Source organism: Trichechus manatus, unplaced genomic scaffold (genome assembly GCF_000243295.1).
Source record: "Trichechus manatus latirostris isolate Lorelei unplaced genomic scaffold, TriManLat1.0 scaffold00110, whole genome shotgun sequence".
Taxonomy (NCBI): Eukaryota; Metazoa; Chordata; class Mammalia; order Sirenia; family Trichechidae; genus Trichechus; species Trichechus manatus.
Window position 1 is genome coordinate 1660581 of NW_004444046.1, and position 18340 is coordinate 1678920.

An 18340-nucleotide genomic window follows, 5' to 3' on the forward strand; every position below is an offset into this window, starting at 1 on the left:
GTTAAGAGCTTGGCTGCTAACCAAAAGGTCAGCGGTTCGAATCCACCAGCTGCTCCTTGGAAATCTTATGGGGCAGTTCTACTCTGTCCTTATAGCGTCGCTATGAGTCAGAATTGACTCCACGGCAATGGGTTTTGTGGGTTTTTTTTTGATATATATGTGTATGTATATTTGTATACAAATAAGAATAGAATAGCCCTAAAACAGTACTCATGAAACTCATAAAACAAGTTGTTTACAGGGAACCAAACTAGAACTTGTTAGTTGCCTTCGAGTCGATTCCAACTCATGGTGACCCCATGTGTGCAGAGTAGAATGGATCCGCAGGGTTTTCAAGACTGTGAACCCTATGGATGCAGAACCCCTCAGAAGAAGATCACCAGGCTTCTCTTCGCTGGCACCTCTGGTGGATTTGAACCACCAACCTCTTGGCTAATAGTTGAGCACTTAACTCTTTGCATCACCTGGGAATCAGGAATAAAAGGATATTTTTACCATATACCTTTTTGTACTATCGGATTTTATAACCTGTAAGTGTATTATTCCTTCCAAATTAATCACAGTTAAAATAAATAAATATGTGTGTGTGTGTGTGTTGATGCAACCTATAAGACTAGCGTATTGCCCATGTCTCTATTAAGTGACCAGAGAACACAGGGTCAGGACTGGCATGTAACCAATAAGAATTATTGGCTGGCCAGTGAAGAAAATCCTTACCAACAGAAGCCCAGCAATAACTCAGAGCTCAGTAATAGGGCAAGCAAACAAAAAGTTTTCATTAGTGCCTATCCAGTTCTGTTCAAAAGGGAAATTCATTGATTTTGGCCTAAATACAAGCTCTACAGAGGAATCTACCACTTATCTGTCAGTTTGTCATACTGTGGTGGCTTGGGTGTTGCTGTGATACTGGAAGCTATACCACTGGTATTTCAAATACCAGCAGGGTTTCCCATGGTGGACAGATTTCAGCAGAGCTTCCAGACTACGACAGACTAGGAAGAAGGACCTTGCAGTCTACTTCTAAAAAATTTGGCTAGGGAAAACCTTGTGAATAGCAGTGGAACATTGATATAGTGCCGGAAGACAAGCCCCTCAAATTAGAAGGTACTCAAAATATGACTGGGGAAGAGCTGCCTCCTCAAAGTAGAGTCAGCCTTAATGATGTGGATAGAGTCAAGCTTTTGGGACCTTCATTGCTGAATTGGCACTACTCAATATGAGGAGAAACAGCTGCAAACATCCATTAATAATCAGAAAGTGGAATGTATGAAGTATGAATCTAGGAAAATGGGAAGTCATCAAAATTTTAATGGAAAGCATAAAGATCAATATCCTAGGCATTAGTGAGCTAAAATGGACTGGTACTGACCATTTTGAATTGGATAATTATATGGTCTACTATGCCGGGAATGACAAAAGGAAGAGGAATGGTGTTGCATTCATTGTCAATTTGAATCTGTATGCTGAGCAAGTAATCCAAGAATTTGAAGAAGAACGCAGCATCAGGATTGGAGGTAGACTCATTAACAACCTGTGATATGCAAGCAAAGAGGACTTGCTTCCTGAAAGCAAAGAGAACTTGAAGCACTTACTGATGATGATCAAAGACTACACCCTTCAGTATGGATTAAAACCCAAAAGCAAATCCCTTGCCAACGAGTCGATTCTGACTCAAAGTGACCCTATAAGACAGAATACAACTGCCCCATCGGGTTTCCAAGGTGCAGCTGGTGAATTTAAACTGCTGACCTTTTTGTTAGCAGCCTGGGCTCTTAACCACTGTGCCACCCAGGCTCAGTATGGATTACACCTCAACATAAAGAAAACAAAAATCCTCACAACTGGACCAATAAGCAACATCATGATAAACGGAGAAAATATTGAAGTTGTCAAGGATTTCATTTTACTTGGATCTACAATCAACACCCATGGAAGGAGCAGTCAAGAAATCAAAAGATGCATGGCATTGGGCAAACGTGCTGCAAAAGACCTCTTTAAATTGTTAAAAAGCAAAGATGTCCTTTGAGAGCTAAGGTGCGCCTGACTCAAGCCATGGTATTTTCAATCACCTTATATGCATACAAAAGCTGGACAATGAATAAGAAGACCAAAGAAGAATTGATGCATTTGAATTATGGTGTTGGCAAAGAATATTGAATATACCATGAACCACCAGAAGAATGAACACATCTGTCTTGGAAGAAGTACAGCCAGAATGCTCTGTAGAAGCGAGGATGGTAAGACTTTGTCTAACGTACTTTGGACATGTTATCAGGAGGGACCAGTCCCTGGAGAAGGACATCCTGCTTGGTAAAGTAGAGGGTCAGTGAAAGAGATGAAGACTCTCAGTGAGATGCACTGACACAGTGCCTGCAACAGCTGACTCAAATATAGCAACAATTGTGAGAACAGTACAGGTCTGGGCAGTGTTTCATTCTGTTGTATCTAGGTTCACTATGATTTGGAACAGACTCAATGGCACTTAACAATAACGGCACAGAGGAATACTGTCTTGTAAATTAGAGGTAAATTTCCCTCCAGCTTGTCCACTTCCCTTTGCTCAGATTCTATAATTGTCAAGGGAAATACTAATTGAATTATTTGAATTCTTAAATACCTCAGTTCCAATAAGAATGGTGTGTAGAAAAGAGGACAGGAGATACACTATCACGAGATTATACCTCGCTTCCATTTTTAATGAATGATTTGGCATTTGCTGTGATAGGGTGAGTTGATCCTCAAGAAACAGCATTACTCTGGGTGATGTGAGAAGGACCAGTCTTCAAATTTTCAAAGCTGGCATGCCATGCCAGATTATGAGAACCCCACCACAGACCATAGGGTCCCTGCTGGAGGAAGCCAGGCAGCTAATCTCTGAATGTCTGTTTTATGTAACCATGTATGTGATCAGTGTTTGTTCTTAGAGGTTGGGTAAAGTGTAAGATTCTGGCAGGCAATTTGGAAATGTGTATCAAATTATCTAATATGTGTACCTTTAACCTAGAAATCCATTCCTAAGAATTTACCCTAAAGAGATAAAGTCATGAATGTGAATATATTTATACACAAAAAATTCATAGTAGCAAAATATCCATCAACTGAAATGGATCAGTAAATTATGATACATACATACCATGAGACATTGTATAGCTTTTTAAAAATGGTAAAGTAGATGTACATTGAGGTACAAGGAAATACATTTCAATAAATGATAAGTTACAGAATGATATTTATGTAAAACAGTCTATGCATAGAGAGATGTTAAGAACATCCTGGTATTTCAACAATATTTAGTTCCTTATTTGAGCTTTATGGCATTGTTTTAATTTCTCACAGTAAGCGTATAATGCTTTATATATAATGTTTTAAGAAACAGTTACTTCAATAATAAAAATAGTGATTATCATTTAGTCTGTCAAAATTTGATGAAGCCAATATATCTAGCTTGACTATAAACATGTCCAAGATGTAAAACAAATTGAAACGTTACCCATCTTACACAAAAACTTATGTTATTAAAATGAGGACCACAGTGATAATTCAGAAATTTTATCTTTTCCAGTTTATGTGAAACCTAGAAATAATTTTTTAAAGTTTCCTGACACTTATGAGTGTTTAAGAAGAGCTGCATTTAAGAATTTGCTGCAAAGAGAGTTCGTTAGAACTGCTTCCAGGATACTTGCATTACCTTAATTCTTTTAAAGTGTGCATTCCAGAGACTCTCTCATCCAGCCCCAGCTTGTTCTGCCACTAGCTGTGAGGGCAAGCTTTGCCAGGTGAAATAAAGTATGTGGTTTCTTCTAAAAGGCTTTGCGTGCCTTAACACCAATTTCTTAGATTAGGATGTGAGGGTACCAAAAGGCAGGGAGAAAAGGAGAAGTCACAGAAATGTGCTTTGTTGCTTTATAAAGGGATTAGGTTAGGTCCCCGTGAAGTCCAAACAGAATGAAATGATAATGAAGTGGAGGCAACATGTTGGAATGACAACAAAAGTGTGGATGCTCATTAAATTCAGACAAAGGGAAAATCTTCAAGAAGGACACCAAGCCAGGTAACCTAAGAGCAAGAGCCAACCTAAGAGCTATGAAAAAGCATGGGTTGCTGGGGAACTGAGAATGAGAAATGGCAATAACTGACTAAATTGAGCAGTCACTTTGTGCTCAGAAGAGTGTTAGGAGCTGTGTGTGGGAAGATGTGAAAATGGAAGACAAGGATTTTTCCCTTACACCAAAAATATAGGAGAGAAAAATAAGAGTTTAGTTAAATGCTTAACTGGGAAAACAACTAGAAAGGTGACTGATGCTCAGAGAAGGGAGAGACCAGTGTGGCTGGAGAGGTCCCTGAGACTACAGGCAGTTGAGAGAACTGGAGCTGAGCTTTGAAACTGAATTTTTGTAAGAACGACTGCTGTGGCTAAGGAAAGGAGGAGGATCAACAACTTCTTCACCTCAAAGAGCGTTGCTGAGGAGAAGCAAGCTGAGGACAAACCCAAACTGAGGGGGTCTCCCTCTCTAATTCTAACATTTGTTTTCACATAACACCTGCTTAAAATAAAAACTAAGGAATACCAAGAATTTTAAAAGAAAAGCAGGCATCACAAAGCAGCAACATTCAACTTAAGAGGTGTGGGAGAGCTGGAGGAATTTTCCTAGGACTGGCTGCGGGAGGCAGAGGACTGCATTCAAGAGGCTAGCCCTAGCAAGGCAATGCTGAAGAGGTGAATGTTGTTGTCATTATTATTCTCACCTTCTCCCCCAAACACATGTTTTTACAAGTCAGTAAAACGAAAAATTCAGTAACCAGTCCAACATCTATACCCAGCTGGGAGACTGCATGAACAGATGGACAATGGTCAGACCATATTTAAAAATGGAACTCTGACCCCCAACCTGCAGCATCCAGCCCAGGCAGTCAAACCACTATCTGCAGTCAAACAACGATCCAAGAAGCCAAACAGTCTTTATAACAATGAGCCCCAAATGGCCAGGATTTGATTAATAACTGACAACTTCTTTAATTTTTGTCCCCTTTTTCCAACTTAGGACCAACTAGAGAAAACCAAATATGCTCCCCTCCCTGGGTGATACAAATGCCTAAGCCCTCAATTACTAACTGAAAGGTTGGCAGTTTTTACCCACCCAGAGACACTTTAGAAGGAAGGCCTGGTAATCTGCTTCTAAAAGGTCACAGCCTTAAAAACTCTGTGGAGTGCAGTTCTACTCTGCAATACATGGGGTCACCGTGAGTCAGAATTAGTAACCAATCACATAGGATGCCCAGCTTCTAGTTAGCCCACCTCCAGCTTTCCCATGCCAAAGCCTTCACTCAGACCATTCCCAAGTCTTTCCTTTTTCCCACCTTGGACTCTCTGCCAAATACAAGTGATGGTGGCTGGCTTCCTTCCTATAGCTTTTGTTTTTTGTCTATTTCCACATAGCAGTTCTCAAACCTTTTCATCTCAGGATCCTTTTACACTCTTAAAAATTATTGAAGAACTCAAATAGCTTTCATTTATGTGGGTTATGTATATAAATATTTACTATATTATAAATTAAAACTGAGAAATTACTAAAACAAGAATATATAAGCACATGCTCCATTAGTGGTCAGAGCAATGATGTCATCAGACATCATGTAGCCTCTAGAAAACTCCACTGTACACTCATTAGAGAAGGCCAACAATGAGTTAGTATTATGAAAATAGTTTGACCCCTGAATGAGCTAGGTCACTCAGGGTTCCCAGATCATGCTTTAAGAATTGTTGTTTTAATTCTATGCTTTATTTTTCCAAGTCCAGACTGTGGTACATGTCAATAACCTTTACAGTCTGGCTCTAGGCTCCATTTACTGCCTCAGGTCCCACAGTGTTTTCTAAATACTCCACAAACTAGCTACACCAAAATGAACACTCTTCTCCTAAATACACTGTGAGTGTTCGAACCCGCTTGTATTTGCTCATCTTGTATCTGCTCCTTTCTAGAGATTCCCACTCCATCTTTCCAGGCCACTCTGAAATGTCACCCACCCTAGTCCCAGGCAGAATTAATCATTTCCCATAGATAACATTTTTATTTTACCTCTACTTCATCTTATTCCACTGTATCCTGAGCCCTGGTGGCTCAATTGTTAAGCACTCAGCTGCTAACTGAAAGGTCGGCGGTTGGAACCCACCAGCTGCTCTGCAGGAGAAAAGACCTGGTGATCTGTTCCCGTAAAGATTTCAGCCTAGGAAATCCTATGGGGCAGTTCTACCCTATCCTATAAGGTCACTATTAGTTGGAATGGAATTGACAGCATACAACAACAAGGTCTGTCTCCACCTCTTTCATTCCACCATCATGTACTGAGCACCTTCTCTGTGACCTGCAATGGGCACTGGGAATAGGACCTGGACTCTGCTCTTAGGGAACTCATAGTCACCTGCACTACTAAGGGGAAGAAACTGTAGCTTATTCACTTTTGAATTCCCCATTCCTGGCACCTGGTCATTGTTCAAATCTGTTCTGTTTGTCTTGTCTAATTACTTTGAAATGACGAAACTTATCTCTGGCTGATGGAACTGTGGGTGATGTTATTTTTCTTTGTACTTTTCTGTATTATAATTTTATAATTATAAATGTAATGTTTCTCCATAGTTTGGCAGTTAATACTTAGGAAACATGTATGTGATGCACAATTCTATGTACTTCAGGTATATTCATGCTATTAATTATTTAAGCAATTAACAACAATAAGCAGAGGTGTGAATACCCAACTCAATCGTATAGTGATTCTTCCTGTATCATATACCATATGTGAATATTCTATTGTTGCCTATAACTTAAATATATTTTCATTGCTTCAGCTTTATCTTTATAACCCAAATGGAGGATTCCAGACTTTCTTTGTGTCCCACTTCCTGAATTCCGCATGGAATATTGCTCATCTTATGGCCAGGCAACATAGGATCTTAGCAGCTAAGCACAAGCATAGCTTTTTAACTTTGCAAATCTCAATTAGCAAAATGTTCTCCTGGAAACATATACATCTCTCAGTGGCCACCAGGGAGCCGAATTATCTGGTTGCCCTCGTAAAGTTCAGTAAAACATTTACAAGGGAATGTTTCCCACAGATGGAATGCAAAATGGATTGTCTTGTGAAGGATTTTTTATCTCTGACGGTAACCAGAAAACAGAGTGTTTGAAGTAGTGACACGACACACTACTCATTACCAAGACAGGGGCTCTCCACCCCTTGCACAAAATCTGAACTCCTCATTTCTGCGTGAATGCAGAAGCTTCTGCAGAAGGGAAAAGAAAGAATGGATTGGAATTACTGTTTAATTGGCCGCAAGCTGGATACTTGCTTTCTGTTTGGCTCCCACTGTGCTGTTACTACCAGGCCTGAGGTAATCTTTGCAGCAGACTAACCTACAATGGTACCCATTCTCCCCATGATACCCACAGGCTGCCCCACACCATGCTCCTGTGGCCTCCCTTGCTGGACCTCCCTGTCTTCTAGAAGGGCTCTGGTCTGTGCAGCATCTCTGCTTCAGAGAAGCCATGCCTCTTCATTTAGATGCAGGTAGTGCTCCCATAAGCAAGGGCTGCAGAGTGTCATTAAAGTGGTGGGGAGACAAACAACACCCGTGCTGCATACCAAGTGGCATCACATTTAACTGAATCATTTTATTATGAATACATTCCAGGCTGCCACTGTGAACCACTGGTGTAAAATATGCCAGCAAAATGGATCTCTGCTAATTATGTTTCATGCATATTTCAGAACTTTCCACAGGGATACAGGAGGATGATGTTCATAAAAGAGAATTTTACAGCCAAGTTCACTTGCATTTGGCATTGAGACCCAAACTAGCTGATACCAAAGGTAAGTTCAGTTACATTGCATGTTGTGTTTGTTTTAGCTGGAAAATTGTACTTCCTTATAACTCTATCAGCACTGCTTGAAAATGAAATCACTCTTCAGACCCACCTGAACACACATTATTGCAGAAAAGCACATGGCTAGTAAATCATTTCTTTCCCACGTTTGTTTTTCTCGATATTTGTCTTCAGATGTACTTTCGGTTGAATTAATGAAATGAACCTCTGGTGACACAGGACGTGGGGTGTGTCAGGAGAGTGGCAGAAAAGCACTGTTACCTGCTTCCAGATGGAATTGTAAAGAACACAAGTGACTGCTTTCTTGTGGCTTTTCACCCTCTTGCTGGTTTCACTTTTCATTGCCAACAAAGCTAGCTGGTTATTAAATGAGATGAAAAGGCGTCCGTGAGCTTCATCAAAGTGGAAGAGGCATCTGAAGTCCTGACTTTTGGGGAAAGAGCAAGCTATCCTTTGGATGGACAGCTGGTGTTGAATATCCCAGAGTCTCAAAACCTGGATGAAAAGTGATAAAGCCATGTGATTATTTCAAGAATAATTCTGATTTTCAGCCATAATTTTTTCTAACTAAGCATTGGTCTGAGGCAGAGAGTTTTTTCTCCTACAAAGCTACAGCTGGCTACACTTCTATCACAGCACGTATTATTTTGTGTTTTAAGTCTGTTTAAATACCTCCCAAATTGTAAGCAACTCTAGGAAAGGGACTGTGTTTTATCTTACCAGGGAATAATGCCTAGCACCTAGCAGGTGCTTGTGGTAGAACAAATGATGGACCCCCAAAGAGATCCACACTGTAATCTTTGGAACCTGTGAATATGTTACCTTACCTGAGCAAAGAGATTTTGAAGATGTAATTAAATTAAGGACCTTGAGAGGAAGAGATTATTCTGGATTATCTGGGTGAGTCTAAAATAATTACAAGGGTCTTTAAAGTGGAAGAGGGAGACAGAAAAGTATATCAAAGTGGTCCAGTGTGAGGAGGATTCTACCCTTGCTGCTGGCTTTGAAGATGGAGGAAGGGGGCCATGGGACAAGAAAGGTAGGCAACCACTTAGAAGCTGGAAAAGGCAAGGAGACAGATTTTCCACCAGAGCCTCCAGAAAAGGAATGCAGCTCCTTCAACACCTTGATTTTAGCCCAGTGAGATCCATGTTGGACTTCAAACCTACAGAGCTGTAAAATAATAAATTTGAGCTGTTGTAAGCCACCAAGTTTGTGGTAATTAATTGCAGTAGCAATAGAAATGGAAGTAGATGTATTGCATTGGGCAAATCTGCAAAAGACCTATTTCAAGCATTGAAAAGCGAAGATGTCACTTTAAGGACTAAGGTGCACCTGACCCAAGCCATGGTATTTTCAATCACCTCATATGCATGCAAAAAGTGGACAATGAACAAGGAAGACTGAAGAAGAATCAATGCATTTGAATTGTGGTGTTGGCAAAGAATATTGAATATACCATGGGCTGCCAAAAGAACGAACCAATCTGTCTTGGAAGAAGTACAGCCAGAATGCTCCTTAGAAGCGAGGATGGCGAGACTTCATCTGTACCTTGGACATGTTATCAGGATGGACCAGCCCCTGGAGAAGGACATCATGGTTGGTGTCTTAGTCATCTAGTGCTGCTATAACAGAAATACCACAGGTGGATGGCTTTAACAAAGAGAACTTTATTCTCTCAAAGTCCAGTAGGCTAGAAGTCCGAATTCAGGGTGCCAGCTCCAGGGAAAGGCTTTCTTTCCCTGTTGGTTCTGGAGGAAGGTCCTTGTCATCAGTCTTCCCTTGGTCTGGGAGCATCTCAGTGCAGGAACCTCAGGTCCAAAGAACTCACTCTGCTCCCAGCACGCTTTCTTGGTGGTATGAGGCCCCCATGTCTCTCTGCTTGCTTTTCTTTTTTATATTTCAGAAGAGACTGGCTTAAGACACAGTCTAATCTTGTAGATCTCATCAATATAACTGCTGCTAATCCGTCTTATTACATCATAGTGATAGAGTTTACAACACATAGGGAAATCACATCAGATGATAAAATGGTAGACAATCATACAATACTGGGAATCATGACCCAGCCAAGTTGACAGATATTTTTGGGGCACACAATATAGTCTATGACAGTTGGTAAAGTAGAGGGTCAGAGAAAAAAAGGAGATGGCACAGTGGCTGCAACAGTGGTCTCAAGCATAATGATTGTGAGGATGGTGCAGGACCCGGCAGTGTTTCGTTTTGCTGTACATAGCATCATTATGAGTCAGAACCGACTTGATGGCACCTATCAACAACAACAACAAAGCCACCCACTTGTAGTATTTCTGTTATGGCAGCACGAGATAACTAAGACAGTCCCCTTACCAGAAGGGGGCCCTCCAGCAAGTGTTTTAATGTAGCACCTACCTCATCCAGATGTTGTGAGGATTAAATGAGAGCCCATGTCAAGCACTTAGCATAAGGACCAGCACATAATAAGTGTACAATACTTATTTTATTAATTGTATTTTATTATTTTTTACTGTATAAATGTTAGAAGCTAAGAGCAGAGAAGATTTTTTCAGATAAACTTATCTATCCCACCCAATGTGAAAATTATTTCTAAATTGTCTATAAGAGATGTCTCTGTTTAAATGAGTGCTCATTACCCCACGAGGCAGGTGGCCCTGTAGTTGAATAGTTCTTAACCTAGTTCTTAACCTATTCTAAATCATAAACTCCTTTGGGAAAAAATCTGTTGAAAATGATGGTTCTGCTTGTCCCTACCCCCACTAGCAGCCCAATACAAATACTACATATGCACACAATTTTACATATAATTTCTTTGGTTTCATAGACACACACATGTACCTCATGCATATCAACAGAACCCCAAATCTACGGGATAGGAATTCCTACAGTTATTATAAAATATGCTCAAAGACATCCTCTTCTATCTTTTGATTTTATCCTACCCTCTTTCCCACATCTACATAGCCTCTTCTTAAACTTGTCTTCTCCAGGGTCAACGATCCCAGTTCCTTCAACTACCCTGATATCAGTTTTTAGATCCCACTCCATCGTACATGACTCTTGATATCTTTTCACTTTGTCATTGTTTCCACTTTCTGTCCAGGGAAGGATGGCCACTGAGACCTAGTTTACTTTTAAAAACCATAATTAAAAAACCAAACCTGTTTCCTTAGAGTGATTCCAACTCATGACAACCCCATGTGTTTCAGAGTAAAACTGCACTCTATAGGGTTTTCAATAGCTGTGATCTTACGGAAGTAGATCACCAGGCCTTTCTTCTGCGGCACCATTGGGTGAATTTGAACCCAAACTTTCTGTTAGTAGTCGAGCACAAACAATTTGTGCCACCAGGGAATCTTAGTGCATACACGTGATTTAAAATTAAATAGCACCAATGGGCTTTTTTCCCAACACATTCCTCTCAACACCCAAGACCACTCCTCAGAGACAGCTTCCTTTATTTAACTCTTCCTGGGTTATGGTTTTCTCCATAACATTAAATAATATCATTATACATATATATATTTCTGTGTATACTAATTTCTGTGTATATTAATCATGTATCTATTGACTCTCTCCTCTGGAAAAAAAAAGTTACTTACACTCCTTTTCTCCTTTGTTTTAACCATTCTTCCCAGTCTAATCATTTTTTAGCCCTATCGGTTATTATAATTTTAAAGAATATACTTACGAATTAATTATTGCACCATAAACTTAAGACGGCATCAGTGACTCCCCTCTATGTAAGATGAACATATTAGGGCTCTCAAGGACCTGTTTTAAGTGAGGTGCCCAGAATTGAGCTGACACTTCAGGTGTGCTCTGACCACCATTACAGATGCTTAAAGTTATTAAGTCACTCCATTATACTTTTCACTCACCTTGAAACAAAAGATCAAGCCGATCTCTTCCATTCTACTTTCAAAATCTGATTCTTTAAGCTAAGACCGGGAATTTTATTGGAAATTCTTGCATTATTTTCTTCCTACTTGTCTTAGTTATCTAGTGCTGCTGTAACAAAAATACCTCAAGTGGATGGCTTTAACAAACAGAAATTTATTCTCTCACAGTCTAGGAGGCTAGAAGTCCAAATTCAGGGTGCCAGCTCCAGGGAAAGACTTTCTCTTTCTGTCACTCTGGGGGAAGGTCCTTGTCATCAATCTTCCGCTGGTCTAGGAGCTTCTCTGCACAGGGACCCAGGGTCAAAAGGACGCACTCCCCTCCTGGTTCTTCATTCTTGGTGATATGAGGTCCCTCTCTCTCTCTACTCTCTTCTTTTATATCTCAAAAGAAATTGACTCAAGATACAACCTAATCCTGTAGATTGAGTCCTGCCTCATTAACATAACTGCTTCTAATCCTGCCTCATTAACATCATAGAAGTTAGGATTTACAATACATAGGTTAATGACATTGCATCACAAAATGGTGGACAGCCACACAATACTGGGAATCATGGCCTAGCCAAGTTGACACACATTTTTGGGGGACACAATTCAACCCATAACACTAGTTTTGATTCAGAGTTTCAGTGTGGATCTATGAATCCTCATTCAATTGTATTGACCATTCCTCCCTGATTTGTCCACATATGCCAGGAGACACAATGAAGGCACAATAAATCCTTTTTTGAATTTGTTGAATGTTGTCATTCACCTAGTAACTCCTGTCTTTACCCAGCTTATTGATGAAAAGATTATATAGGACAGGTACAACGATATGGCAAACCTACTTCATTTCTATCTGGTTATTCACCTAGCTGCAAACCTCCTATAATCTATAATGCTGTTTTATGAGAGTTTTTAAAAATATCTTGCAGAAATAATTGCACTTGATGTATAGGGTAACCTCTCCATCTATCAACACTTTTAACAAATTTCAACTAAACTAGTTCATCTTACAAGATAAACAGGAATTGCTAATACTTCTAAGCCAAAGAATATGTGTGTGTGTATATATATATATATATATATACATATATATATATATATATATTTGTTGTTGTGTGCTCTTAAGTGGATTCCTACTCATACCGACCCTATAGGACGGAGTGGAACTGCCCCAAAGAGCTTCCAAGAAGCAGCTGGTGGATTCGAACTGTTGACCTTTTGGTTAGCACCTGAGCTCTTAACCACTTTGCCACCAGGGGTCCATGTATCTATGATAAATTGGTAGGTGTTCTTGGCAAGAATTTTTTACTAAAGAACTCATTCTGGTTCTTAATGATTACTAAACTATTTTTAACTTAAAAGGTACTGGCAGTTCTCCAGAAAAGGTTTATCCTCAAACATAAATTCTACAAGAAGCAAGATATGCAAATATACTTCAATGTGTTCTAAATATAAATAGAATTGATAAGCTGTTATTTTGAACATTAAAGCCATAAGATTAGACACGTCTAGATCATTCTCAAACACTCTTATTACCTATGATAGTCACACCTTCATTATTGAAAAGCTTGTCTTGTTCAGTATGGACCACCATCTATGAAGCAGAAACCAACTTCATGTCAGAATAACAATCTGGGGCATAGTTGAGTACAGATTGACAATAACTCAACAGTGTTAATGGACTATAATTTCCTCAGAATAATTTTCCTTTGTGTTGCTCAAGTAATTTATGTTGGTTTTAATATTTCATTGATGTTTAATCAAATAAATCAAATGAAAAATTAAAAATAGGTGAATCACTGCCTTTCTAGTTTACAACAGGTTACTCCTTGCTATTAGCAAGTAAAGCTGGAAACATTTTATCAAACTATGTGTATTCATTAATTTTTCTTAAATCTAAATTTTTATTGTTTCTATTTTTACTTCTTCTGCTTAGAACCCTAAACTTTCTCAATTAATAATCCCACTAAGTCTACCTTCCATCTTTAATTCTTGATTTTTACTCTCTGCTGAGAATCAAAGCAATGGCATTATTATATTGTCATCGATGCATTAAAGCAGTGTTCCAGCATGCTTCTAGAAAGTATGTGATGATGTGTGACCTCTCATAAGTTTTTCAATTTTTTCCATACTACCACATTCTAAATCAGTGGTTCTTAACCTGGGATTAAGAAACACCAATTGGGCCTTCAGAAATTCTCCATGCTTGGGCTTTTTTCTTAGGCCAATTGGATCAGAATCTCTGAGGGTGGAGCTCAAATATTAGTATTAAAAAAAAAAAGTCACACGTATTTATTTGTAGGGTACTTTAACTGCTCTTCTTCTCTTGGTTTAGAGGTCAGTGTTTAATCTTCTTGAACAAGAAATTTTTCAACTTAATTAGAAATATCATGTACTTTGTCTTCAAAGCAAATAACTCTACTCCCTTTCTTTCCTAATCAGCATTTATCCTTTTAATTATGAAAAATATCTCACATTAATTCAGTTTTATTAATCAAGTTCTTTGATAAAATGTCACATAAATATCTAGTTATTATTTGGGAATCCTGGACTTTCCCCTTCTTTTACATTCTTCAGGAACAGAATTAGGCCACAGTTCAGAGAGGAGTATACTTAATATCAATTTTCATTCCAGATATCCTAGAAAAGTTTTCTTTATTCTTAGTAGGAAAAATAAGTAAATTGAAAAACTTAAAAATCACAATTGAATAATTGATTCTTTCTTATTTATATTTTCCACAAATTTTCATCTAAACTGTAGTGTTTTCTGTTTACATCATGATATCTGAGAACTTGTGATGTCTGTCCACATTCGGACTTACTAAATCAAGTCTTTGAGATGTCATTGTTGGGGGCTCTCTATTCCATCTCCATTTTTATATTAACAAGAGTAAGTAACTCAGCTTTTGATTTTTTATTAAGACAAAACTTACCATTTCACTTGATAGTGTTGACATTTTTTCCTGACTAATTTTTTTATCTTGTTTTAACTACTAACCTTTTAATAATGCAAGGTTATAACCAAACACTGTATTATTCTTATACACTAGAACCAGAAACCAGTGAATTGAGACTTTGGACACCTGGGTTCTAGTTTTAAAACTACCCATGTTAGTCAGCTTAGGCATTTAATTTTACCTTTCCGTTTCCTCAACTTTCTGTTGAAAGGGTCCCTGCCCACGCTGAAGTTCTGTCTACTCTGTCTAGAATGTAGTGAAATTGCCCGATCCATTATCAAAACATTCCAAAATAACAATTCAAACAAATTTAAAAAGGGGTATTGTGAAGATTGAACTAAAATAATGTAGAAAATCACCAAGTTTTCAATCTAGCTTTACTGAAGAATTTCTCCCTGCTCCTGGCCAGCCATGGACAGAATCATTTCAGAGAAGTAAAATAAAACTAAAGATTGGTTCTTTTATTTTGTATCACAAATATTCCATTTCTAAACTAAAAACCTCATGGATAGGTGGATGCATAAATGGATGAATGAGTGGATGGATGGAGAATCTGTTTTCAGTGCGCTTGTTAAAACCAAATCAAAATTATTTCCTTATTTGCAACATGTCTAGGTTAAATTCAAGGTAGTTAGGAGAAAAATAAATAAATTCATAATTTTCTAATAATGGTCTAAAATTGATAACAAAAAAACTCAGTTGCCATCAAGTCAATTCCAACTTATGGCACCCTCGTGTGTATCAGAGTAGAACATGCTCTACAGAGTTTTCAATGGCTGATTTTTCAGAAGTAGATCAACAGTCCTTTCTTCCCAGGTGCCTCTGGGTGGACTCAAACCTCCAACCTTTCAATTAGCAGCTAAGTGTGTTAACCATTTGCACCACCCAGGGACTGTAAAAATGATAAAAAAAGTAAAAACAGACTCAGAATTATTTTAATTATTGAAATGAGACTTGCTTGGTTTCAACAAATATTTATTACTAACTCTTGCTACCTTGTAGGGAAGAGATATAAAATGAAAATAAGAAAAAAAGTGAGAGAGTGTGCGTGCGTGTGTGTGTGTGTGTGTGTGTGTGTGTGTGAGTTTGAGTATCATCAGGGAATTTTGGGGAAAGCAGTAAAGCTAATCTCCATGGATAATCCAAAAATGGATTGCCTACTTGGAGATAATAGGGTAACAGAAGCTGAAAGCATTGACTCTCCTGCATACACCTTTATGTGTTAACAAGTCTGTTTAGGTAGAATTTAAGTCTTTCATTAATCCACAAAAGCATAATCAGTAAATACTTAAAGATAATTTTGTTTGACATGATGTATGCTAGCAAAAGTATTTTACTGAATGTCCCAGCTAATGTTTTTAATCTTAAAGTCATATAAAAGTTTTTCCTTTAAGAAAGATGTTTGCCATTTATTCCCAGATCTAAAGTCAAGACATTGGTCTCAATTTAAAATCTTCTTTTGTTGTGCTATTCATCTTTTAATTGTTACAATAACTATTATTTCATTTTTTCCTCCAGTTCTTTTAAACAGAAATGAGGGAAGATTTGCAGCTCTAAGACTCAGATTTCTATTCAGTGTCTATTTGTGTATTCTGTCACTGATCTTGAAGAAGTTGAAACATTTCCAAACACTATGAATTGTTCTGTAGAAATCTCACTGATTTCACAGTTCAAACGTGGCAATAACTTTGACTGATATTAACATTTTATTTCAGGTACTTTCTTTTTTCCTGACCAACATTCATTTTGAGGAATTTTTCAATTTCAATCAAATTGATTTTTTGCCATTATCATTATTCATATAACATTGAAAATCATAACAGAATTTTCTGCAGTCTTTAAAAAAAGTTTTCTAATGTTACTTTTCAAAATCACAGTTCTACCAATACACAAAGTAAATTTAAATACCTTAATTTTTTTAATTTTATACTCATTTAATATTTATACTAACAACATAGTTTTGAAAGAAAGAAATAAAAAAACATAGAATGCGGAACTCTTGTTCAAGTAACACTGCAGACCAGGTTTTTGCAGGGGACCCTCCTACTTCAAAGAACAACAGCAAAAAAAAAACAGTTGCCATCAAGTTGATTTTGACTCACAGATAGAACTGTGGTCCATAAGGTTTTCAATAGCTGTGATCATTTCAGAAATAGATCACCAGGCCTTTTTTCAGGGCACCTCTGGGTGGATTTGAACCACCAACCTTCTGGTTAGTAGCTGAGTGTTTAACTATTTACGCTATCGAAGGATTCCTTCAAAAAAAGCACAACTCTGAATAAAACATGGTTAAGAACTGTGGCTGCTAACCAAAAGGTCGGCAGTTTGAATCCACCAGCTGGTCCTTGGAAACCCTATGGGACAGTTCTACTCTCTCCTGTAGGGTTGCTATGAGTTGGAATCAGTTTGAAGGCAATAGGTTTGTTTGTTTTGTTTTTTTTTTTTGTTTTGTTTTTTGTTTTGCTAAGTTTTTAGAGAATAGAGATAATCTGCAAATTTCTAAAAGGAAAATGAGAAAAAAATAAACTTAAAACAGGTGTAGTGAACAGTAGGACAAATGAAGGGGCTACAAGCAGGAATGTAAGCTTAGGTCCAGCAGCAAGGTGTGGGCACTAAAGGAAGAAAGGGAGATTCTCTTTTTTTAAAAAAATATTTATTTATTTATTTTGTTGTTGTTTTAAGAATATACACAGCAAAATATACACCAATTCAGCCATTTCTACATGTACAATTCAGTGTCATTGATTACATTATTCAAGTTGTGCGACCATTCTCACTCCCCTTTTCTGAGTTGTTCCTACTTCACTAACGTAAACTCACTGCCCCCTAAGGTTCTTATCTAATCTGTCCAGTTATTGTTGTCATTTTGATCCCATATAACCAAGAAAACAAAACCCAATACCATCAAGTTGATTCCAGACTCAGCAACCCAATAGGACAGAGTAGAACTTCCCCATAGTGGTTTCAAAGGAGTGGCTGGTGGATTCAAACTGCCAACTTTTTGGTTAGGAGCCCAGCTCTTAACCACTGTGCCACCAGGACTCCCACACAAGTAGTTCTTAAAAGAGCATAATGCTTAAGGCAGGCATTTTTTACTAGTTAAGCTAAATTACTGTCAGGTTACCAATAGATGCATACATCAAACAGGAAGAAAGGGACAAAATGAAAACATTACCCTACAACTCAAACAAATAGAAAGAGAACAACAAAAAAAAGCCTAAGGCCACCAGAAGAAAGGAAATAATAAAGACTAGAGCAGAAATAAATGAAATAGAGAATAGAAAACCAATAGAAAGAATCAACAAAACCAAAAGTTGGTTCTTTGAAAGGGTCAACAAAATCAACAAACTACTGGCCAAACTGACAAAAGAAAAACAGGAGAGGAAGCAAATAACCCAAATAAGAAATGAAATGGGGGATGTTACGGCAGATCCAACTGAAATAAAAGGGATCATGACAGAGTATTATGAAAAACAATACTCCAACAAATTTGAAAAGCTAGAGGAAATGGATAAATTTCTAGAAACACACTTTCTACCCAAACTAACACAAAATGATATTGAAAATTGGAACAGACCCATAACAAGAGAAAAGACTGAAAAGGTAATTAAAAAAA

The 18340-nt window shown here is 38.0% G+C and overlaps 1 protein-coding gene across 1 annotated transcript in view; it reads right to left on the reverse strand.

Moving 5' to 3' along the window:
• The window catches only part of WDR49 (WD repeat domain 49), a 194173-nt gene that overhangs the window by 83716 nt on the left and 92117 nt on the right, over window positions 1-18340 (reverse strand). Inside the window, exon 6 of the mRNA XM_023737952.1 lies at window positions 8142-8375. Coding sequence (XP_023593720.1) covers window positions 8142-8375 — 234 coding nt within the window. The remainder of the gene's footprint in view (window positions 1-8141; window positions 8376-18340) is intronic.